Genomic DNA, 26,136 nt, shown 5'->3' on the forward strand with positions numbered 1-26,136 from the left:
TTCTGATACATGTATGACAATTTATTGTACCACCATTCATATAAAGCATTTCAGTTTAAAATGTTGAGAAACAATCTTAAATATTTGCATAAGAATTTACAAACATTAGTAAAGATAAACCACAGACAACATCTTTCCAAGTTTTCAAATATATGTTCTGGTAGATATCCATGTATAAACAAAATGGACAATACCAGTGAAGATGCATACCTCATTTTTACTTTATTTATAAAGAAGTGACAACACTAGAAAACACATCGATAACCAGTGCTTTGAACAGTGAAGGTGGGACATAAAAAATCTGATTGAACTAACACAAGCTTAGGTCTTTATCGAGTTGCATATCTGCCAGGAATGCTGAAATGCAAGAATTTACACCTGCAATATTCCTTAGTGGAATACCCACGTAATATCAAATATAATCTCCAACTTCCAAACCGGTAAATAAAAAAGCCATCATTAACACTATGTATTAGAAGACCACTGCAAGTTCTTATTGCTTTTTGAGTTAATACTCTTCAAATAAACTGAAAACCAAACAGTCTCTACTGTACCTTGCTCATCCTCCTGCTCGTTCATTAACACTGGAAGCAATCAGTTACTATATGAGGCCACAAAAGAGGCATTAAAAAAAAAAAAAAAAAGAAGAAAGAAAAAAAAAGCTATTTAGGTACATGGACATCCCCTCCCTCCCTGCCCACCCTTACCCCAAAACCCACAATAACCACTTAGTGCCAGTAGAGAGCAAAACTGGATAGACAAAACCAGAAATGTGACTACAGTAAGAAGGAAATAAAGACAGATATAGCTTTCTTAAATATTCAAAATCTGATGTCTCCCAAAACGAAGCACATCCCCATCATTTAAAAAGGGAAGTTGCCTTATATATACATATACACACATATATCTAATCTTTGCACATGCTGAGTAGTTCTCAAATCCACTGAGTTCCACAGTGCAGCAGTTGATTTTGAATTTAACAGTGCTTCAAAAACTACAGTAATATTCAATGCACTTTTTACTAAGGAGAGCAAAAAACAAATGCATGTTGATGTTGTTCTTGCCAGTTCAGCATTTCTGCAGCACATCTCTTTGTCTCTTGCAACACAGTTCCACCAGCATCAGTCTTCAGAATCATCATCAGAAGCTGTTGGAACAACACAGTATAATCAGAAGCCTTCATAAAGGTCTGTTAAATTTACAACTAAAGCACTTTTAGTTTAAAACGCGTAGTGGAAATAAAGGTGATTTCATAATATAAATAGCTGACTGTAATACCGGCCCAAACCTTGTGTAATTTTCATAGCTTAATTTTTAAATGCTTCTCACATCTGAAAAACGTAGCATTTTTAAATCTGAATTCCACATTACAAACTGCAGTGTCCTCCTGCTGTTCCTCCTCAAAATAAAAGGAAGAAAAAATGATTATGCCAGAGATTCAGCTTTATATAGAAGTTCACAGTGGCTAATTCCAACTGTAGTAAGAGGAGAGAGAGAGAATACGTTCAAGCTATGACAGCTGCACCCAACAAGGGGGAAGAAATTACTCCCACACGTAAACTATACTAAAATACCAAGAAAAGTTCATTAATCTAAGCAAACAGAAATTTCTGACATTTACATTCACATATATAGATATAAATATATATATATATACACACACACACGTTTTGTGTGTGTGCATGTGTATATATATATATATATATATATATATCTGTTGCTTAATACAATTAAGTGAGTCCTACTTGGAAGCAGCTACTGTGTCCACCCCCACTCTTTCAGTCTATGTAAGGTAAAGTCCCCATATGCATAGGATTCTGCTATCGAAAGGTGAATTAAAGGACAAACACATGCTTGTCAACTGTGATAAAAACTGAGTACAAACATCTACAATAGGTTTGTAAAGTTAGCTTGTGCCTAACAGGAATTAATCTGTCCTCCTAAGCAAACTCTGCAGTCTTGAAATTATTTGAATCACGTAATTTGTTCCATCTCTGAACGCAAAGAGGGAAGCAACGTCTTTCTCATCACTTCTCCAGCCTTCCAAAATCATTCCTCAGAAGAGGAACATAACTCAAATGGTGTCAATACCAAATTTCAAGTCAGTATTCCTAACCTAAAAGTTAAAGTCTACCTCAAATATAGATTAAATTGCTGTGTGGAATGCCACTTACTAAGATTAATTTCTACTATAATAAGAATACACATAACTTGAGAATAAATCCTGAATTCCAATCCATCTCTGTTACAGAAAACATTACCTACATAGTGCTCTGAACGCAGAAATAATCCTCTGCTTCTTGAACTAAACAATTCCCCCCCCCAGCATTCCTTATATCATACACCAAACATGTCCTGTTAACTGAAAGCTCAATACATATACAAAATTTGCATGCTGAGAGACAAACACACACTAGAAAAAAGATAAACCAATTACCTTTCCACTGCCTATTCACAATGCCCAGAAATAAGACTCAGATTCAGGCTACATTTACCACAGGTCAGCACGCATTTTTCTCACTTCATCGCACTGAAGAACAACTAGGTGAAAAGTAAGCTAGTCCTCTACCTTAGCTGAGAACTGTTACATTCATTCCAGAAGTGGATAGTGCTGATCAAAGAATATGTACATCCAATAAGTGGGGAAAACAAGGCAAACAAAAAGGGCAAGAGAAGTATGGTAATTTAAGCAGAGTCAAATTTAGCCTGAAATGCTTCTTTTCCACAAGAACTCATGAAAAGGCTACAGCCTAAAAGTCACCACCATTTCCATAATTAGGTACTACTAGAATAAACTCGCAAAGAATCTTGGTAAACTCGTAAAGAATCTTGGTATCACTGGCAGGAAACACTTGCATAGTCTTGCATAGTCACGATGCTATTGGGAAATCCATCATGGAGAATTAAAATCAGCTCCCACCCAGAATATTTCTACTGACGCTGGAAAAAGCACTGGGTAAAGTCAAGTTTTCAGTAATTAAGTCTGGTAGTATGAATCATCTTGGCAAAGGAGGATTGTACTCATGTACTCATTGAACTTTGATCTAATGGGGGGGGAAATAAGGAGGAGAGGGGAAGCACCTACTTTCAATATCTTCCATATGTGCCTGAAGAGTTCTTGCAAGGTTAATAAACTAGAAACAAGGCAGAGAGAAAGTAGTTTAAAAGTTGCAAAGTTTATGTGCAGTAATTTGCAACACGTTAGCAAAGAAGTTTTCTTCACCTTTTCTTCACTTTTTATATCCCAAAGCTTCAATCCAGGTGTTGGTTATCCTAACCCACTTGCTCAACTTACAAAATCAATACAAAATTTAATATCAAGTCCCACATATTAGACTTCAAATTGCTACTGCACAGTTATTTTGGCTTCCATACTACGTCAAATGCTTCTGTTAGCATTTAGTGCCTCCCCATCTTCATGTCCTACAGTCTGTAAAACACATCTATTTTGAGAGTTGCACACATATATAAGAAATTGGCAGTTTTATGAAAACCATTCCTACAAATTCCAATGCACAAAAACGTAACCCACATGGACTTCATTAGTTGAATCCATTTCATTTATTTCACTATTTATATGGCAAAAACAGAGCCCTCTGGCTGAACAAGGCTATTAAAAAAAAGCATAAAGCCACTGAAGATTATATCCGTAAATATAGTTTAAAATCAGGGTAACTACTAGACAATAATGGCAGTTAAATGTTAGAAGAACAGTGACAATCTACGTCACTGTTTAAATGATAGGACAGATGCTGACACACAGCAAATAAAACGAAACAAGAGTAACATAAGAGGTTTCATAGCCCAGTTGTGGTTTCAGTATCAAACGCACATGGGTGATCTTCACTGGTTTAAAATGTAGCATCACACGCCTATGTAATGCTGTGCCTGATCAGAACCATTAAGAACATCTTATTTCTGCAATACACTCAAGGTAATAAACTGTACTGGATGCTGGCTACAGTTAGATTGTGTCTTTTGTCTCTACACTTGTAGAGGAGGAAAATGGGAGTCACAGAATGGTTTGGGTTGGAAGGGACCTTAAAACAATCTAATTCCAACCCCCGTGCCGTGGGCAGGGACACCTTCCACCAGACCAGGCTGCCCAAAGCCCCATTAAACAGCTCCAGGGATGGGACATCCATAGCTTCTCTGGGCAACCTGTTCCAGTGCCTCACCACCCTCAGAGTAAAGAATTTCTTCCTAATGGACATTTCATGTGAACCACAGAAAATAAGCTATTTTACTGGGCATGTACTGAAAGGGGACCACTGTTCTAATACAGTAGAAGATTTGAGCACAGTCCTGCTTCTACTCCAAAGGCCTACTAGCTGCTATGCAATCATTCAAACAAGCTTTAGACAAGCTTTATATTGCCAATTATTTTTAAGCAATTTAAAATATATATATACCTTTCAGGGGATCAGTTGTCAAAGAACACTGAAGTTCACTATCCAGTATCAAATTAACACGCAGATTACAGATTTTTGAGTCTCTATGCAAAAATGATTTTGTATGATGATCTCTTAATGGTCCAAGGTGCACTTACTGCACTTCTAAGTCAAGGCAAGTGACAAGCGACAAGAATCCAGTCAAACCCAATTGTTAAGAGTTTTGACTAGTGCCACAAAGTCATACTATAGCTCGGCAGTTTCAAGTACTTATTTAAGGCTCAATCCAGCAGACCGAGAATGCAAGGTCCAGACCTCTGTAATGCAGACTGGCGTAACGAGAAAGGTTTGCCATGTCAGATAGTCCAATGTTCTAAACTGAACGTTGAATACAGAGGAAGATAAACCCTCCAGTTTTGGATAAATGCCCAGAAATTATGAAAACTGATATATGCAAAAGATACATGCAAAGCAATCAGTTATTGATAACCTTGACAAAATTAATTTTGCAACACAGTAACTGAAATAACGTAGTATCCTTCAGTTTCAAATCAAACATAGTCTTACTACTTTAGACAAATCTAGACCATTTTACATCAAAATCTCTTAATTAACAGTAGTACTTCTTGGATATCTATCTAGCTCCTGAGTCATTCAAGACAACAATATAGTTCAAAGTTCACTGTATGAGCAATTCCTGCCATAAAAGTAAGGCATACTTACTCTGACACGCGTGCTGGCCTCACTTGCAGTTCCTAGCATATCAGAAAAGCGCTGTTCACATAAGTGTAACAACACTACAAGGTAGAGACCAGAGCTGATAAATTCATAGTCTGCCTTAAAGGAGATCAAAAGAAACATTCAGAATGTTAGCAGTACATTCACATATGTGATTCAAGAGGCAGAACAAGAATTAAATTTTACTGGAAGCACTACATATTTGATCTCTAGTTGTTCCAAGGAAGGTACGGAAATGTAATAGGAAAAAACAAATTACTTACTAAAATGCTATTATACTTGTAGTTCCTCCCACTAACCACAGATCTAACTTGTTATCCTTGAAGACAGATTTTATTTGTGGAACTTTTTCTATTTAAGTCAGTATGACTAGTTCACAGGTAAGAATCTAAGGAGCAGAGAATTGTACCATTTGGAAAAAAAAAAAAAACAAAAACCACTTTGCCGGTTTCTTTTCAGTGGTCCCAATACTTTACAGAAAGAAAAATTGTTGTTCATAAAATTGTTGTTAATAAAAATTTCAAGAAATTATTTTCACTGCAATAAAGGAGAATCTTCAAAATGCTACTACTGCTGAATTGATCATTTAGAGTTGACTCTTTAGGAAAAAGCTTGAAAGGCCTTACTTCTATTGAAGTACAGTGACAGTAACCAACGCTCAGTCATGCTAAAATGTAAGATGACAGCACTCTGAAGGACTGTTCATGATGTAGCCCAGGTGAAAGGAGCTAGAGTACCAGAGTAAGTTATCTTACTCTAAACAGTAAGAAAATCAGAGGCTGATGTTTCACCAAAGTTCACACATTTCAAAGTTGGAGTTACTCTTCTGTATTTTCTTTTAACTTCTCAGGTAGGCAAATTTCATTAGTCTTCCTATGTTCACAGAATTCAACCCAGAGAACAAGGAAAACCCCCTGAATAGTTCAATATATCAATGCCAGCTTTCTAATATGTAGTCATTGTAAAATAGTACACAATCCAGTGGTTATACGATGATGCATTTTATATAAAGACAGTAATACCAATGGACCTTTAATTATTATTATTATTTATTTTAGAAAAGCACTTGAAGGAGCAGCAAGAAGTTCTGTTATAAAAGAAGTTGTTTTTTACACTTTAGTTAGAGGAATAAAGTAATAATTCTAATGGTATGTTTACAACAATTGTTTTAAAATGTTCTCAAACAAACAAAAACACTAGTAAGAAAGACACATCATGATTTAATAAATGTGAATGCAGGATTTCTACTGCACCTATGTGTCAAAGACACTAGACTGCAAAGACAGATGAAAGACCTGCAGATCTGCACTTAAGGATAAGAGATATAGTACCTTTAATGGAGTTAGCAATAGGAAAAAGCAGGAGGATAGAATTTGAATATTGAGGAGATACATCTGTTCCATGGTTTTGTTACTTTACATGCACATCAGTCCTCCTGAAAAGGGGAAACATTTTCCTTCTCTAAAGAGGAGTGCCCTCCCAGCACAAAATCAACACTTACCAAACAAAGCAAAATATACTAACTTGTTCATTTGCATGTGCCCTATAGAGTTCATGAACATCAAAGTCTTCCAGATTCAGATGTAACTTCTCCTTACACAGTTCACAAGTAGTTACTGCTTCCAAAGAAGAACCTGTTTGGGAAGCGCAGGGGGAAGGTAAGAAATCAGTGTCAAGTTGCAACAGTATAAAGTACAGGACACAATTAAAGAAGCATTAGACTGTAACTATTTCTTGGCTTTACTTCCCAAAGCAAGGTTAGATGAAAAGATGGTCTCTGGTATAAATGTAGTGAACATTTACAACCATCAGAATTTAAATGCTACAGAATGTTTATTCCCTATCAGGCTGTATGCATTTTGCTTCACGTTCAATCTGGACACCGTACTTCTTGAAAGCCTGGCATAAAATCGCTGCTGTTTGGGCTGTTTGAATTCTACACTGTAATCCGGTTATACACAAAAGTAATAATAAATACACTAGAATAGTTTAAAGATACTATTGGAGTAAGACTTTGTCTTGAAGTTCCAGGTCTGACACTAGTTGTTTCATACGAAACAAAACAAACCAAGATTATGACGGACTTGTGTCTTAAATTTGTTGATTTCTATCTACAAAGTTGCACACTTCAAATGAAGTTCCCCTACATGTTGAGGCTTTTAACACGTCCTTTCTCTGATGCAGGTCATCTTATGCCAAGTTAACAAACAAGCAAATGCACCTTTTGTAAAAAGTATTTCATGATCTTCATGTCTCTACCAGGCCATGTATTTTAAGTCTTAGGAATCCTACATATAAGTTCATCAAACAATTTATAAGTAATACAAAAACATCTGTATGGTGTGCAGTTTCTGAAGTGTATTTAAAAAAAAAAAAATCTTTATTCCTGTTCAACTGCCTTGAACAGCAGTTAAGATATGTTAAAAAAAATAAAAAAGACAATGTATTCAAGAACTGTTGCAATAGAAAAGTATTTTTTCATTTTAAAATCCCTGTCGCTCTGCTACAGTCAGACTGTCTATCAGAGACTTAATAATTAGAACTGCATGCACAAGGAGTTGCTGGGAACACACTTGCCCAAACTGGTAGAGTAACTCTTAAAAGTATCTTTTCATGCCCCAGACCTCTGCAATGTTATATATTCTGTTTAACATCTAAGTAGGCATTACAAAAAATGTAGTTCTATAAATGACTGATACTGTTCTTGAAAATAACTCACAGGAGAAAATGTGCACACATCTGTGCACGTGCACACATATCAAAAAAAGCCTTGAAGTGTCAATGTTTTTTGTTTGTTTTCTTATATTATATATATATATATATATATATATATATAAGAAATATACACACACACACTTTTCTCTCCCCAGTCATTGCTTTTTCAAAAATATGTCAGTATTAGTAAGAGCCATCGTACTGGTAAGTCTCCCACCATACCCAGACATTTACCATAGTCTGTTGTCTCCTTTACCTGAATTAATCTTGGACTGCAGCCATTTTTTCATGCACTCCTGGTGAACATACTGCAGACTTCCAGTGCATTTGCATGGCTCTATTAAAAGGTTGTCAGAACTTGCAGATGACATCTGACAGATTCTACATAAGTCACCCTCTTCATCTTCAGAATCTTCTAAAAGCAGACTGAATAGGAAGGAATATCAACAAAACACTGTGACATGTTTCATGTACGATTTTTTCTGTCCTCCAACTGTTCTCAAACCTGTGAGGATTAATACAAGTTTCTATAAAGACAAAAGTGAGCCTGTACGTGATAGCTATGAGTTGCAACCTTCTCCGAAGGAAAGTACCTTTTAACATCAAGGTTACGTAAAACCCTCTCATGCTAAGTCAAGTACATTTAATTATCTCAAAAGAACATACTAATTTACCTTTCTTTAATTTTCTGGAGTCTTTCTGGATCTCTTGAAGGTGGTATTTTAGACTTATCACTTTCTTGTCCTTCAGACTGATTCCAGCCAGAGGGAATAATATCTACAGTTATCATAAGATTGTCAGACAGACTGCTTCCTAATGTTGGAGGCACTGCAAAGCGAAAGAGAGAACCAGGCAGAATTCCAGAACTTCTCCTGCTGTGGGTTGAATCTGGTGGGGAGGCAGTAGCTGTAGAAATGCCAGATACTGCAGGTGTTGATGGTCTGCTAACAGAAGCCCGAGGCAGGCTATCTGATGCTTCTAGAGAGGTCTCCTCACCTGACGCTCTTCTTCTGAAGACATGTTGCGATCTAGCAGTTGTATCAGAGGTGGAGATCCTTGCAGACTCGTCTCTTCCTTCTCTCCTTCTTCTGGAGAAGAGAGGTGTACATCTGTTCCTCAAAGATGATGACAACCAGGATCCCGTGCTCCTGCTTTCAGAGTCTGGTCTGTAGCTTTCCCCGTCCGAATCAGAGTTAAGATTCTGTGAAATTCCTGATAAACCCCATCTTCGTCTAAGAAAACTAAATCCCTGAGAAGCTTCAGATGTCTGAAGTCCTGGAGTTTCTGGAGTTGTAGCTCCATTAGCACTAGACAGACTAGAAGCTTGAACTCTTGGGACAACAGATGACTCTTCAGAGCCTAATGACCTTGTATGCAACGAATCCTGGCTAGATCTTCGAGAGAAAAATGTAGATGACATACTAGATGCTAAACGAGACAGCAGCTGTCTGGTTGTGCGCCTCCCTTCACTGTCAGCTGCAGCCTCATTTAACGACCTCTGAGAAGATAAAACCCTTTCAGAACCACTTGAGGAAGGAATTTCTTCTCTAATGGCAGTATGAGAAAATGCTGGCTGCATGCTCCTCTGGGGTGATTCCATTTCATTTCTCCTTTGCCTTGAAGAATAGCTTGATCTTGAAGAGCTTATGTTAGAGTCTCTGTTGAAAAACGATGGCTGACGATCAGAAGGCAACTGTTGGTTCATGGATGCATTCAGCCTCAAAGCGCTTAATGAATTCTCTTTTGGTCTTGCTCCCTCTGCATATGAAGAGGCAGGCCTATCCTGAAGATCTGTTGCAGGAAAGCAGAGGAAAACAATAACAAGATGTGCTCCAATTCTTACATACCAGACAGATAACTCTTAAATGTCAATGCAAAAGTTCAGGATTTTGTGATCCTTTCACAAAATTGTTTCCAATTTGGCTGGTAAACTCCAGAGCAATATTAAGTTTAAACTTACTTCTCATAATTCTAATGCTAAACTGAAACCAAGCCCATTTTCAGTCTGGTAACTCTATATGAAATCTAACCCCCCTAAAATCTTCAGTCTATCAAGGTATGACTTGCTGTCTTATACCAATACAAAAATAGCGAACGCTAACCATCTGTTAGAAGTTATAATAAGAACACTTACACTGAAAAAAAAAAGTACATGTACAGTACTATTTAATAACTTAACAGTCCATTCTGCCTGTATACTAAGACAGGTTAATTAACATTAATAAACATCAGCAATGTAGCAGACACCAAATTATCTAAAAAAAATGCACAGAAAACATCAAGTATATTCTCCATCTATTACAAGCTACTTTCTGCACAAGAACATCAGGAACTGCAGTTCAAAACGCTGCTTAAAGGTAGCATAAAATTAACTACTTTGGATAACAGAAATTGAACAGTATCTAAATTAAACGTACGTCTTAGAATCACAGTATTCTACCTCTAGCAAGACAAACCTTGCTAGTCCGAAGATTTTAGGGAGGGTTATTATATTTCTTTTTAAAAAGAACTAAAACATAAAAACAGTAGCCTAAAAATACTGCAACTGCACTAGTTTGGCTAATATGAGTTAATTAAAAATGTTTTTATGAATACATGAGCAACAAAACTTCAGAGGACTAAGGAGAATCTCATTCCCTTACTGGATGCAAGGGAAAACATAGTGGTGATAGATGAGGCTGAGCTGAAGTAATTGATAGTTTCTTTGCCTCAGTCTTTTGTAAGACTAATTTTTCTCAGGGTACCCAGCCTGCTCAGCTGGAAGACACACAGAACAGAATGAAGCCATTATAAACCAACAGGAAATGGTTAGCTATCTACTACACCTCTTGAACTCATACAGATTTATTGGGCCACAAAAGATTCACTCAAGGGTATTGAAAAAGCTGGCAGAAGTGCTCACTAAGCCACTTTGAACAACCTATCAGCAGTCCTGGCTAACCAGTGAAGTCTCATCTGACTGGAGGTTAGCAAATGCAACACCTTTCTACAAGAAGGGCAGGAAGGAGGACTCAACTTACAACAGGAGGTTTAAATAAGATATCAGGAAGAATCTCTTCATGGAAAGGGTGCAATGGAACAAGCTGCCCAGTGATGTGGTGGAATCATCCTCCCTGGAGATATTTAAGACATGTGGATGTAGCATTTAGGGACATGGTTTAGCGTTGGATAGGGTAGCATGAGGTGATGGTTAGACTTCATGATCTTACAGGTCTTTTCCAACTTAAATGATTCTACAGTTCTATCAACTAACTACTGCATCTCTCAAAGAAATACAACAACTTCAGTTGCAGATTCAGCTATGCAAGCAGCTTAAGCAGGATCAAATTACTAATAATCATCCTGTATTACTAATCATAGCTGCTCTCTCAATTACCTTAATCACATATAGCCAGTTCGGTAACTATTACCACACGGCTGTCTCCTCCACTGCTTTTTGAAGTATATTTATTTACATAATGCTTTCTTATAACCATAGTTTTTGTCATTACTACATATATACCTCCACATGGAATTCTACTGTAGCTCAAGTCTAGGTGACATTAAGTGAAGCAGCTGAGAAGGATAGTCTTCTTTCTCGCAGAATAGCTAGAATTGGGTTGAAAGTGGACAGCAGATGTACGCTGACCTCATAGGAAGGGAAATTACTTTTCATTTCCTTTAACATTCTAAATACTTAACAGGCATTGGTAGATTAAGGTAGGAGGTAGAAGTCCTTCTTCAGTTATTCTGAGATTGAAACAGGATCACATAATCATCTAGGTTGGAAGAGACCTCCAGGATCACCTAGTCCAACCTCCGACCTAACGCTAACAAGTCCTCCACTAAACCATATCACTAAGCTCTACATCTAAACATCTTTAAGCACCTCCAGGGATCATGACTCATCCACTTCCCTGGGCAGCCCATTCCAATGCCCTTTTGGTAAAGAAGTTCTTCGTAACCTTTCATGCGATTTTTTTTTTTTTTTTACAGGTTCTGCACTGCAATCATACTATTTTATTCTTGACGGTGAGGTTTATGCATCTGGCATATCCTAAGGAAGGAAACATCCACATAGATGCTAAGCATTTCCTATATGGTTTTGATGACAAAGCAGAGAACACAGTCAGGAATTACTTTTATAGCACTTGACGGGGGCACTACAGCTAGAAAGGCAGCACAGACAATACAAAGCAAGCTTACCCACCCCTGCTTTTCTCCCATTAGGCTCTACCAGGTACACTCCCCATTTTCCACCCATTTGAAGTCATGTAGAGTATGACAACATTAAAACATACTCTTCTGGCAAGGCGAAACTGCTGAATGAGAATTGGAACTGTTTTTTAATCTTTTCTGCTCATCTTCTGTATAGCTGTAAAGGATTGTTGTAGTTTTAACTTCTGCATATAAAATACCACTACTGCATCTGCAAAAAGGGTGTCAATGAAGACTGATGACTAGCTACCTCCTCAGACCACAACAATCCAAAGAGGAAGAAAGTGAAAGTGACAATGCAGAAATTCATACTAGCCCTAGTAGATACCAATGAACAGATCTCTCACTTCCTATAGTATATGTATTTATTCAGTTGTACTGTCAATGATCTAGCAGTTCTCCCTAATAAACACTCAAAAAACACAATGGAAAGAGATATGGGTGAGTGCCTTGGTGGAAATTCTTCGAGTCCATTAATTTTTTTAATTTATTTCTGTATGGCAAAATAAAAAGAAATCTTAAAATACACAAGGAGAAAGGAGGTTTAATGAATATTCGCACTGTTACTGTGGCAAACACTGATACCATTTTCTTATGACTGAATGCATCTATGTAAGCTAGATCATTCATACATCTTTTGATGATTTTAGTGAACACCTAGAGAGCGGCTAAACAGCTTTATTTAAAAGAATACCTTTAAATTAAATAGATCTTTTGACTTTGTTTTTTTTTGAAGAACGCATGGAAAGCACATGGGAAGAAACTAACAGGCATGCAGCCTATGTGTTTACAAGCTTTGTTTTTACAATACATACATGTTGAAGATGACAAGTCATTGCTTCTGTAACTGTGATCCACCAGATCATTAATGGACATATCTGTTCTTCTTTCTAACTCTCTTCGCTCTCTCACCAGCTCAGTTCCCAGAGAACCGAGCATCACAGATGAAGATCTAGGAATCCTACTATACCTCCAAGAGGCATCTAGGAAAAGAAAATATGCCACATTTTTATAATAATTTTAAAATCCATTAAAGCTGGTACTTCAGCATGCATTCTGGTTATATTGTATTAAGGGGGAGTTTAGCAATACCACTAAGCTGATCAAGTGGCCAGTTACCAACAAAAAGCTAAGAATACAGCACCACTCTGCTGCTGATGGCAACTCACTTAACCATGCAGTTGGTTCTGAAAGCTAACCCAGGAAAAAAAGCAGTAATACTTTTGTGAAGAGTCAGACCCTGTAACAGTCAAACAGGACAGGAGAAGGGAAGTAGGATCTTGTCTTCCAGTGACAGCTAATTACTAGGTAGCTTCACATTAGGCAAAACAGCAACTCGAGGTTTAATAAATGCTGCCATTCCAATGAAACTCATTAAGCGTTCCTTAGATTGACTTTCCAAAAAGACATCCGAATATCTTAAGAGCATTTTAAAAACAACTTTTAAGAACAGTGACAAACACTGTTCTTGCTCATATTACAGAAACAGAAGGAAAAAGCTCAATTTGAAGAGACCTTGTTTTTCAATAATAGCTCCAACAACTAAATCAGGAACTATACATACTTAAGCTGTGAACAGAACTCATTAAAAAAAAAAAAAATCTTCAATGGCTCTGAAAAACCCACCATGAATTTATTATACTTTTAACTTCTAAATCTATATTTGGGCATTCATTGGGGTCAACAGGGTGATGACCAATCCAGAAGTGGACAGACGTGTCCCAGATCATAACAGTAATGTTAATAATATGACTGCCATTAACACAAGAGTAAGAAAGTATCTACAGTACAGGGTTTTTAGTAAGAACATATTAAGTTTTATTTGGATGGCCACGTAATTCTATAAAACCAAAATTGGTCTATACACATAAAGGTAATCTGAATGTCTCTAAGGGTCTGTTTCAAAACATTCTAGAAATGCTTTCAGTAGTAGCTTGTTGTTATTTCCTGGCCTTTAGACCACTGTTAGCATATTGCTTAAATTACAGTTATCCAAGTATTTGCTTAAATTACATCTAAGCAAATATCACAGTTATTTAGAGCTTTAATGAGAATCTCAGTTTTTCCTGGAAGAGTTCCTCATGTAGAATGTTAATTTTTGCCTGGCCTGTAGAAATAGTTTAGGGAATGAAGTTATTTATCAGTAGGGCCTGACCCCCTACCAACAACATTCTAACCAGCTATGGCACTATGCTTCTTGAAACACAGAGCTAAGTACATAAAGATTTTCTTTCTGCTGTCTGACACATGCAGGTTTACTAACACAATTAGTCCCCTGAAATCATATGTAACAAGTGCACTCATTCTTTCCTTGAGATCTTAACCACTTCAGATCTATTTGAAACATTAAGTCCAACTTCACTGCAAATGGAATAGGTACAGCTAATGTTGAAGTTCCATGACTACTAATGAGTTTTCAAACACATCAACAGCATTCTCACTATTTCATATACTACTGTCAAAGTTTTTTCATATTGAAGAATAACAGAAACATAGTATTTCAAAGCAAGTTGTTTCCAACTCAGTAAGACCTGATTGATCTTACTCAGAAAACTCTCATGTAGCTCAGCTCTAGTTATCAGCCTCTCACCTGAAAAGGCAGTCAAGCCATTATTTCTCACAGAAGAGGTAGGCGTACAGGACAGCTTAGGTCTCTTTGAATCACTATCTCGCTGCTGGTTATGCAGTCTTGAATATGCTCCCTGAGTTCTCTCAGACTCGCCGTAACACCCAGATGTAAAATGAGAGGAGGAAGATGTAGACTGAAATAACATTAAAAAAAAAAAGATAATTATGGATACAGTATTTCAGGTGTACCTTCCACAGCCTACAATACTGAAAAATAGCATATATACCATGAACCCCACAACACCAGCAGAGAATAACTTTATGACGCAAAGTCTTTTTTTATTTAAAAATATTATAGAATTTTGCTGTCAAGAGCACAAGCATTTCTCAGGTTTATTCAAGGCAGTTCTGCATCTAAAGCGGGTTTCTACTACAGTCAGCACCTTTTCTTTTTTAGATGGATGACATTTAAAGAACAGAGAGATATTCCTGACTCTTAAGATACCATAAAAACGCCCAGACGTGGGCTTACAGATCATAAAGCAAACATAATTTTGTATTTCAGAAATGGCTGTAACAGATTACCTTTATGATATAGTAGTTTAACAAACCCTGCTCATCTTTTAACAACCTAAAATATACTTAGCTAGGAGGTAGCTCTACTTTCTATGAAGGTGCTTAGACCAGAAATATTTTGATTACATTAATCAGAGAATCGTAGGGTTTGGAAGGGACCTCATGAGGTCATCAGGTCCAATCCCACTGCCAAAGCAGGTTCCCTAGAGCAGGTTGCCAAGTATGGTGGTTTTACCATGCTAGGCAGCTAAACACCACAACCGCTCTCTCATTCCCCCTCCTTAGATGAGGAGGGAAAGAAGTAAAGTAAAGAAAACTCACAGGTTGAGATAAGAATAATTTAATTAAAGGGAAAAAAATATTATTGTTATTAACTAAACAATTTAACTAAAGGGGAAAAAAAAGAGAAAGGGGAAAAGGAAAAAAGGGAAAAAAAGACCCACAAAGGCTATGTGGAAGTGCAGAGGAAAGAAATTACTCTCTATTTCCCACAAATGAGTGATGCTTGACCACATCCTTGAAGCAGGGCCTCAACGCAGGTAGCCAGCATTCAAGAGGAGAACTGAAGTTTTCACGAGAGCCCACCCCTCCCCTCTTCTTCCTGTTTCCACCTTTTATTGCCGAGTGTGACACCACATGGTATGGAATATCTCTTTGGTTGGTTTAAGTCAGCTGCCCTGGTGATGTTTCTCTTCTCACTTTTTTGCCCACCCCCTAGGAGGGTTAGAGAGAGTCCTGATGCTGTGCCAGCACTGCTCAGCAGTACACACAACGCTGGTGTGATACCCGTGCTGTTCTAGCTACAAGTGCAGAGCACAGCACTGAATGGGCTGCTGCAGGAAAAGTTAACATCCCAGCCAGACCCAGTACACCGAGGTAGCCATCCAGACAGGCCTTTAATATCTTCAGACAAGGAGACTCCACAACCTCCCCGGGCAGCCTGTCCCAGTGCTCCATCACCCTCACCATGAAGAAGTTATTTTGCATATTGGTGCCGAACTTCCTGTGATCCATTTCGTGACCATTGCCCCTTGTCCTGTTCCCACAAACCACTAACAGGAGATTGGCCAAATCCCTCTGTCTCTCACACTTAAGTCATTTATAAACATTAGTAAGATCCCCTCTCCATCTTCTTTTCTCAATACTAAGCAGACACAGGTCTCTAGGCCTTTCCTCGTAGGGTAGATGTTCCAGGCCCCGTATCATTTTTGTAGCCCTCCACTGGGCTCTTTCCAGGAGATCCCTGTCTTTTTTGTACCAGCAAAATAAAAGCTTTTTTTATTAAGCTTAAACTCAACTGAAATAGCTTAAAATGTACAAAACTATTTTTGCAGTATATAGCCTTCCTAGTACTGAGAAAAAAAAAAGAAAGAAAAAGAAAGGAAAACATATTAGCCCGTGAAGCTACTGGTCTGGTTACTCACCACCAAGATTTTTTGATACCAAAAACTTGAGCTTGATCAAACAGTTTGTTCTTCTCCCAGAAAGTATTTGAAACCAAGCTTCTTAATTGGCCAAACAAATTCACTGTTTACTTGTGTTTTATTTTTATGGTTTTACTGAGCTTATGCCAATGCTTTTCAATTATTTCTCTTTCCCCATCATAAAAGACAAAAGGGCCAGACAGAGAATCTAACATCACAAACCAAGTATGAAAATAAGTTAATTTCCCCTCAAGTTATATGTTTAATGTAATTTATCTTTTAATCGCTTGCTATTTGACAAGTGGAAGTTTGAGCCTTCTGCAGTGTTCACCCCCATCAGAACATAATTTAAGAAGAAAATTTAACTTAGGAAAAAAAAAAAAAACACAAACCTCTCACTTCAAAAAGCCTGCAGCACTAGCTTAACTGCATATACATGGGCCTACTACAACCACAGGTTCCAACCATATCTAAAGCCATTTACTAGGATTACTCCTGCAGGCCAGCATCCCCACAGTTTTCCACACTCCTCACTTTTCTGACTGTGCATTCACCTTTTAAGTAACTGTACGAAAATGGACACCTACTTACGGTTCAAGTATCCTTAGGTGCCCAAAAGCCCTCTCAGTTTTCAAGTGAACAGAATTTTCAAGTTTGCTATCTACCCCCAAGGGTCTTTATAGTTGTCTGCTTTTACCCCTCTTAAAGCGGGAAATAATCAGACAGTTGGACTAGATCTCAGAATAGTTCAGTTGGAAAGGACTATCAGTTCTATTTTTATTATTTCTAATGCAACTGAAAGTGTTTTATTTTGACTCTGCAGTGCATAAGTAATTCAAGGAAGCAAACTTCTTTAGAGTTGTTAAGGGACATTCTGTGGTTCAGTTCTACATGTATGGTTATGGAGGCCACCTAAGGCAAGCTGTTTAGGCCTGAGCCTTGGATCTCAGTCTGGTGAGAGGTTGGCCTCCGTTTTCTTCCACACTATGCTGCAAGCAGCATGTAACTAACTGTTATGTTACCTGTAAGTTGTAAGTAAATCTAAAGCTAAGTTTTCTAAAACAGATCCTTCAAACTACCTACTTTGTTCTCAGGTCACAAAGCTGGTAAGGTCAAAAAAACAAACAAAAAAAAAAACAACACTGTGCCCTAGAAAAATCCAGTAAAACATTTATTTTGTCATTTGTAGGACTAAAGCATGTAAAAGACTTTAATCACGCATGCCCTTTTTTCTTTGTGAATGGTCCCTTTTTAAGAAAGAAATTTGAAGTGAGTGGCTCTACTAGTAGTCAAATTAATATACATTACTATTTTCATCCTCTGAATAATTTCTTAACACTGCCATCTTGTTTTCCCTCCATTTTGACTTGGTAAGATCTTCTTATCTAAAAACATTATAGCAAGCTTCTGCTAGCATTTTTTTCAGGTTGGGAAGGCTACAGTAAAACCCTCTTTTCTAAAGAAGTCATTACACATTAAAAATTATTACCAGTCTGTTTCTGCTTCCCCAGAATCTTCCAGACCGTGGATGATCAAGTGTCCCTGAGTAGTGAGTTGGAGAGGACGCTGTAAGCTTCCAAGCAGTTTCATGGGTCTCTCTTTCTCCAATTCCCCAGTCTCTACCAGAAGTACTCAATACAGTGGATTCCTGAAGAACAACATGCTTATCAGATACATCTTGTAACTCAAGATGAAATGTATATCCGATCTGAATATCAAAAATGCAGGAAAGGGTGAGGTACTAATAAACTGGGAGACATCCATTAAAAACCTCAAGGTATACCCAAGAAAAAATGAGCCAGGTTTAAAAAGAAAACCACTGGCAAAAGGAAAAATATTTTTCTATTAATTATCTCCTTTATCTGTCCTTTCATTTGATTGTGGACAATAGGGTTTTTGGGGTGTTACCCCAACTTAAATACTCCAGAAACAGGACAGAGTTAAGGACCTCAACTTTCAGTATGACAAGTTACCATCTTCCATTTAAGCACGCCTGCGTATGTTTTATTTATTTAACTGCTGGGCACTAGTCTCATAAAACGAGCTCTCAGACTATCTTCTATAAATTGGAGTGGAAAAAAGCGATTCAACATGATCCTCTCTGCTATTATTTTCCCTCCGTTTTACCTGGGAAGTATTGTAAAGGTCATTCCTCAGAGTAGAAGCACGTTGCTCAGCACAAAACATCCAAATGATAACGCACTGCACAGTGTAAACACTGCAGTTCATGTAATAAATGAAATCAAGTACATAACCCTCCTAATTCCTTGACAGTGGAAAAATAGTTTGGTAACATATCTAGCTTCACAGTTTTAGACTAATCTTCTGACCAAAAGCGTTCAGTGTCATCCCATCTAGACTGGATGGGTCCATAAACCTTATGAAAGAGCAAGACTATTCAATTTTTTTTTTATTTAGTTTTTTTTTTTTATTTTTAATCAGACGGTTTTACAGAGCAATCAGTCTGCAAAAAATGGGTAGGAATACAAAAAAATAAATAGATCAAAACTGTCTGAAGACCACCCTTAGGCAATCTTTTTAGCCTACATATTAACAAACACATGCAGGCTAGATATAACAAAGTGTAACACACGGCTATACGTACATTGTGCTAAAGATAATTAGAAGCGTTACTTGTGAAACTATTTCTGGGGAAGAAATTATACAACACAACGCCCCAGATCACTTGTTAGCAGGGACAGAATTCATTACTATTTTATACAATAAACATTTAGTCATCAAGTTAAAATTCTGCATTTCAAAGACTAAAATGTACTTACATTTCTAGTCCCAAAATTTTAGGTGGGAACTGCTGACAGGAGCATAAACAAAATTAAGATAGTCGAACCCAATAGCCCTCTGGTTACTTCCAAATGTCCCAAAATAATTTCTTTGTCAGTTTAATCTATACTTACCACAATCCTCTTTCAAAGGGAAAGCATCTGCCAAGTATGAATTCTTACTCTTGAACATACCTTCATCCCACAAAAAAACATTTCGGTTGGCATCAAACAGCAAAGGTCTCTGCCACAGCCCTATCCATTGCCAGGTGTAGCTGTACTAACATACTGACAGGACAGCGTGATGTAAACCTCAAAGTCCTCTTCTTACCTTTTCTTACAGAAAGCATAGTGAGCACATGCTGCAGAGTAGTACATCCTACTGTCAACTCTTAGAACCGCAACGTATTCCTATATATGCATCACTATCCACACATGAAGTATAATGCCCTATTAACATTCCATGTAAAATCCTCACATTCCCTCACCAGCAACACCCATTTAACCAAGTTTAGGACAGCAGTGACTATTGTCAAAACAGATCCATAGTATCATAAAATCATGTCACAGAATCACAAAACAGCTGGGGTTGAAGAGGACCTTAAAGATCACACAGTTCCAACTCCCTCTCCCATGGGCAGGGACACCACCCACTAGATCAGGTTGCCCAGGGCCTTGTCCAGCCTGGCCTTGAACGCTTCCAGGGATGGGGCATCCACAGCCTCTCTGGGCAACCTATTCCAGTGCCTCACCACCCTCTGAGTGAGAAATTTCCTCCTAATCTCCAATCTAAATCTTCCCTCTTTTAGTTTAAAGCAAAAGGGTATCAGGATGCCCTTTTCTCACCAATCAGCTGATTTTTAAAGGCAGAGCTACAAACAAAAGTAGGTAAAGATGTCAAACCTAGAACTACCAGTTCACAGGTTCACTAGTTCACTAGATTAGGGGACTGGAGCATTTCTCAGACAGAGAGAGGCTGAGAGAGCTGGGCCTGTTTAGCATGGAGAAGAGAAGACAGAGGGGATCTTACCAACATATACAAATATCTGAAGGGAGGGTGTCAAGAGGATGCTTTTGGACTCTTTTCAGTGGTGCCCAGCAACAGGACAAGGGGCAACAAGCACAAACCGAAACACAGGAAGTTCCAGCTGAGTACGAGAAAAACATTTATTTACTGTAAGAGTGACCAAGCATCGGCACAAGTTGCCCAGAAAGATTGTGGAGACTCCCTCTTTGGAGATATCCAGAACCCACCCAGATGCCATCCTCCTCAACGCGCTCTAGGTGATCCTGCTTGGCAGGGGGGGGTTGGATCTGATGATCTTCAGAGGTAACTTCCAATCTCAGCCATTCCGTGATTCTGTGAAAACTGTCACTGGCCTGATCATCAAATCATTGCCTTGGATGATCAGTTATGTGTTTTTGTTCACAAATGCAAGACCTTGGCTGATACTTTTCCTTTTAATCCCCCCCTGGGTGGGGGGGTCAGCAACTCCAGGGTTTTTCCTCTGTTAGAAACAAACATTAAATGAACGTACGCTTCATAGAAAGAATCAAAACCATTACCTGGTATCCAGAGTCTAATCTCCGTGAAGATTCTCTTGCACTATATGCCCCACCTAAACTGTTTCCAGTTAATGGTCGGGATCCTATTGGAGAGCTGGAGGCCTGAAGAGAGATTCTCCGAGGAATTCTTGAGGGTTTAGATTCCATTTTTTGTACCCTGTAGAAGGACACACTCATTACTTTTTATTTCAAATGCAGGAATCTACACACAAAACACGCGCAACTGTTTTCCAGTGTAACGTAAGTATTACTCACACACAGATATACATTTACAAAGAGCTTTGTTCTGGTCAGTAAGATGTGGAAATGAATTCTTTCTCAGGTTTCTGCACCTCTTCCATAAACCCCCTCCCATTCACTGTTAGAAAACTAGGAACATAGCTGCTTTTGATATTCTTGTTACTATATTACTTATATTCTTACTCTTATACTGTAAGTGGGACTCCCTTAAGAACCCTGCAGCAGTAACGCAAAAATGAACCAGGAGTCACGGAAAGAAACCTCTGATTTCTTAAAGCCTGAAGTAACTTTTCTGTTAATGTGCCGCATCTACAACATGAGAAGATCAACTAGCTACTTGCAGAAACTACACTCAAGCTTATTCTTCAGGGTCAGAACTGTGAAACTTCACTTTCCTGTTAAAACTACCCACCTCAAAGAAGTATTTCACTTCTCCAAGACAACTACCATGAAAATTCATTTATAAAACCACAGTATGTGGTCTGACATGTATATATAAATTTATTTTTGAGTAATTATTTGCTCTGTTGGTATTTCTAGGCATTTTAAAACAAATGCTGGTGCCTTTTCCACATAAGAAGTGATCCTGTCATTCCTGTCCTTTGAAGGATATCTCAACTTCACATTGCTCAAGAACTCTAGATAGATAGATAACTGTTTTTCTAATATTCTTCCTCCTCAGGACAGTACAGGAAGAACTACAGCACAAAAAATAGCTCTTAAATAACATTCACAACATTACAGCGTCCGCAGTTGTGTGGTGCAGGACGAGGTGCATGACAGCTAACTGCTCGTAAAACAGGTGGCTAAGAACTGCATCGGTGCAGGTGATTTGCCAAAGTGGTACGATGTTTTATTTCACAACTTTCAGTTCTGACCTTGTCTTCTGAGAGCAGCAATGGGAAAAAGATGTATTAGGAAAAAAACAAACAAACACACACACACACAAAAAAAATAAAAATAAAAAAACACAATCAATACAGTACAATTATTTCCTCACATTCAGCTAGTCTCTGAAAAGCTTCTGGAGCAATCCTGACATTGCCTATGCCTGGCTGCAGTTACAAGTTGAGTTCATGTACCCAGGACTACTCAATACTCTCCTGGTAAAAGTTAGTTTGTACAGATGTCCATTGATTAAGCTTAGTTTATGGGACCGGTACACAAGATCCCTTCCAATCCCTAACATTCTTTGAGCACCAGAATTACCACTTCAGTTATGGATCATTCTGCTTCTGTATCACTTTCCTTCAGATGTATGTAGAACCAAATGAATTAAATAACACAAGTAGAACGTCAGATGCAGACAGAAAATATGCAGAGGTTCTAGATGAAGGAAAGGAAGCTCCGTACAGCAGGATTAATCAATGTCCAAATGAGCAGGGGAAGAGATACAAGTGTAAGAAGTTCAAGAACTTTAAGACATAATCAGAGATCATCTAATGCTACTTAAATTGCTTATGCACACAAGAGAGAAAAATCAGCCTGTCGCGATAGGCAAGGACAGGATAGAAGACAGTTGTGTCCAATGCCTAGTCTCTAGAAATTGAAATGGAGCCTAAGATTAGCTAATTGCTTCTACAAATATACATGAAGAGGCACAAGACTAATTCTCTCCTCCAGTGGTAACCCCAAGAGGACAATATTATTAATCAACTCCATCTTGTAAATTAGCACAAGCAGCTGTCTTCTATGATTTCAGCCTGAATACATCAGGAGGATACTATCAAAGGGATATGTTCTAAGTAAATCTTGCAGAAAACTAAACACAAAAATATGTTTATAGTGAGCACGTTAGGAAATGCAAACTTTAGTGTCAGCTTATGAATATGCACTACGATTAAGTCCTCTAAAACCGTATACTTTTCCTGCACAGTCTTGGCCTCAGCAAGCGAACAGGGACCTGCTATAAAGATGACTCAGTTTTGTATAGTGACAGGCACCTGACAAGAGGAACCCTGCCTCATTTTCACGCCGAGTTAGTGAACGAAAGGCCTTTTGACTCGAGCAGGGAAATTCTGCGTGAGGAAACTGGACTTCATTTTTGCTTCTGACCACAGTTTGAGTGATGTCACATGTCACTCAGATGAATCATTTTGCCAATACAAGCACAGAAGACCACTTAATCTTCTGGGCATCCAACATAAAAGAAATAAAATACGCATACATCTCCAACTGAAGTCAACGGAGCTATGACCTGAACATATTGTATAAATAAAACCAGATACAACTCAACTTTGGCAACCAATGCTAGCAGGAAATCTATTTTCATTTGGGTTTCTTTATCATCCAGAGTTCTGTGAAAATTGTTTTAAGCACTTCACTAAGGAAGGCTTCATAGACCAACCATATTCACAGTTAGCTTTAACACACAGAGTCGCACAAGGCTTATGACGATCATGGTAACAGAACGAGGTGTTCAAGAAGAATGTACTATGCTATCACAGAACATAGTACGTAAGAAGACAGTGACCAGGTGCGTCCGCATCTGGAATACTGCGTCCAGTTCTGGGCCCCTCAGTTCAGGAAGGACAGGGAACTGCTTCAGAGAGTCCCGTGCAGAGTCACGAGGATGATTAAGGGAGTGGAGCATCTCCCTTACGAGGGAAGGCTAAGGGAGCTGGGTCTCTTCAGCTTGGAGGAGACGGAGGGGTGACCTTATTCATATTTATCAATATGTAAAGGACAAGCGTCAGAAGATGGAGCCAGGCTCTTCTCAGTGACACCCAATGACAGGACAAGGGGCAACGGGGTGCAATGTGGAACATAGGAGGTTCTGCCTAAGTATGAGACAAAACTTTTTCACGGTGAGGGTGACAGAGCACTGGAACAGGCTGCCCAGTAGGGCTGTGCAGTCTCCCTCTCTGGAGGCATTCAAAACCTGCCTGGACGCGTTCCTGTGTGACCTGATCTAGGCGTTCTGCTCCGGCAGGGGGACTGGACTCGGTGATCTTTCAAGGTCCCTTCCAATCCTTAACATTCGGCGATTCTGTGATCTCACCATTTAAAAAAATTATTTACGTCACAAGAATACTCGTCTGAAAGGGGAAACATCAGTGTTACAGGATATTTCGGAATTAAAATGGTTCTCTTTTACAATATCACAGTACCATGAGGTGTGTTTTTTTTGTCTGCTTTTGTTTTGAACAAACACAATGGCACTCCAATTTAAAACCTCAAACGTTTTGTTTACATGCAAAGAAATTCACCAAACCCCAAATGATGATTAACATGCTATAACAAGTTCTATAACGATGAAGTAGTCAACTAAATTTACACAGAAGGCAGTGAGACAGAAAAATGCTTAAACAACTTTTTTAAGGAACAAATAAAAAAAAAATTGCATTACAACCTGAACTGGTTTAAAAGGCTGCTGTTGCGAGAAAGGAGAACAATACCTTACTCAAATACAACACCTGCCACATCCTTCATTGTGTAACCTCAACTCACTACCTTGACAAACCACATTTCTGGATTCTCTGTGACTTCCATATTTTGATACTACTCACGCTGCTATCCGACAATCTGCGGAGTGGCTATACAGCAGAAAAATAGGAAATGGAATAGGGTGTGAGAAACACTCCTCATCAAAGCATAATATTCCATCATCTCATACAGTGGTATTCAACTTTGCACACAAAACACCACAGAAGGATCTGAACTCCAATGTTTTCAGGAGTAAGGCACTACATGACGCATCTCAAGACTGGGTAAAAAAAAACAAAAAAAAAACTTCTGAAATCAAAGTTTAAATTTCAGTTGTACATGGAAAAGAGATGACTGTGTCTTATCTGTGAGGTGGAGCTGAACTGCCTATTTTGAGTAGACAGCTCTAACACTCTGCCCTTCTTAAGCTGTGATTCCTCCAACTACTAGATGAACTAGATCTAACCTAGCCACAGGCAGGCATTAACAGATTAAAACCCAAACTGATAGCTCTTTACAGGAAAGCAGAGTAATTTCAAAAGGTAAAAATAACACCAAACTTTTAAGACTGGGACTTCTCACTTCTTCTCTGGTGGCCTAAGCCCCCTCTACTGAGAAACGAGGGAGATATTTGATGTATTCTGTCTACCAGCAAGGGAGGCCCTTACTAGCTACCATGCCTTCTGCTGACAGCTTAAAACATTCTTGTGTCCTCGCTCAGAGCGCTGCACACGCCTCGCTCCCAGCTCATACACGGAAGTTTTCTACCTTTGAACTACGTGGTGCTGCTCCTAGCTAAAACTTGAGCTTTTACGGCTACGGGCTTCTGTATCCTTTGCCGCAGTACACAACCGGTGGCAGGACTGCCGCCCAGGTCCTGATCGCGCGGCCTTCCTCCCCCTTTACCCACGAAGCACGTTCTACCGACAAGCCAAGCAGACCTCGGGGGCGATCTCCTCCGGCCGCGCGGCTCGTCGCTCGGGGCTTTTTCCCAACCCGCCGCCGCAAGCTCAGCGGGACCTCGGCAGCCTCCCCGGATTAAGAGAGACGCCCGCCAGCGCCGCCCGCCTCCCCGCGCCGCCGCCAGCACCCGCGCCGCTCCCGCCCCGGAGCCGGGGCCCCGCGCAGCGGCAGGGCGCCGCCCCGCGGCCGGCGGGGGGAGGCCGGGGACCGGCGGCCGCGCCCGGCCTGGCCCCGAGGGCGGCGCCGAGCGCTCTGCCCCCACCCCGCGAGGCAGGGGCGCCCCCAGGAGGCGAGGGGCGGCGGGGCCCGGGCGCGGCGGCGGGGCTCGCGGGGGCGCCCTCCCGCCGGAAGCTCTGCGCGGCCGGGGCCAGCCCCGACACAAAATGGTTCCCTGGCCCCGAGCCGCGGGCCCCGGGCGGCGCGCGGGCCCGAGCCGAGCCCCCAGGGCCGGGCCGGGCCGGGCCATTCCACCCCCCCCCGAGGCCGCGGCCGGCCCCTACTCACTGTCGCGGGCGGCGCACCCAGGGTCACCGGAGGAGCCGGACCCGCAGG

General features: G+C 39.5%; 1 protein-coding gene across 8 annotated transcripts; it reads right to left on the minus strand.

The window, feature by feature from the left end:
* On the minus strand, positions 1-25,715 carry MARCHF7 (membrane associated ring-CH-type finger 7). Of its 8 annotated transcripts, XM_072041407.1 has the most exons (12): positions 25,563-25,714; positions 20,956-21,112; positions 18,099-18,257; positions 14,632-14,803; positions 12,857-13,024; positions 8,841-9,635; positions 8,519-8,672; positions 8,101-8,270; positions 6,654-6,763; positions 5,115-5,228; positions 3,086-3,134; positions 1-1,147 (listed from the first exon to the last, which is right to left on the minus strand). In XM_072041407.1, the coding sequence occupies exons 2-12, from the start codon at positions 21,100-21,102 to the stop codon at positions 1,122-1,124; spliced, it is 2,064 nt and encodes a 687-aa protein (XP_071897508.1). In that variant the 5' UTR covers positions 21,103-21,112; positions 25,563-25,714; the 3' UTR covers positions 1-1,121. The 8 variants fall into 8 exon arrangements, 6 of the variants coding, with proteins under 6 accessions (XP_071897508.1, XP_038037836.1, XP_038037833.1 ...); XM_038181908.2 differs by lacking the exon at positions 3,086-3,134; XM_038181905.2 differs by having other exon boundaries at positions 8,519-9,635; positions 25,563-25,713.
* Between the last annotated feature and the right edge of the window lie 421 nt (positions 25,716-26,136).

The sequence above is a fragment of the Anas platyrhynchos genome, chromosome 7 (genome assembly GCF_047663525.1).
Source record: "Anas platyrhynchos isolate ZD024472 breed Pekin duck chromosome 7, IASCAAS_PekinDuck_T2T, whole genome shotgun sequence".
Taxonomy (NCBI): domain Eukaryota; kingdom Metazoa; phylum Chordata; class Aves; order Anseriformes; family Anatidae; genus Anas; species Anas platyrhynchos.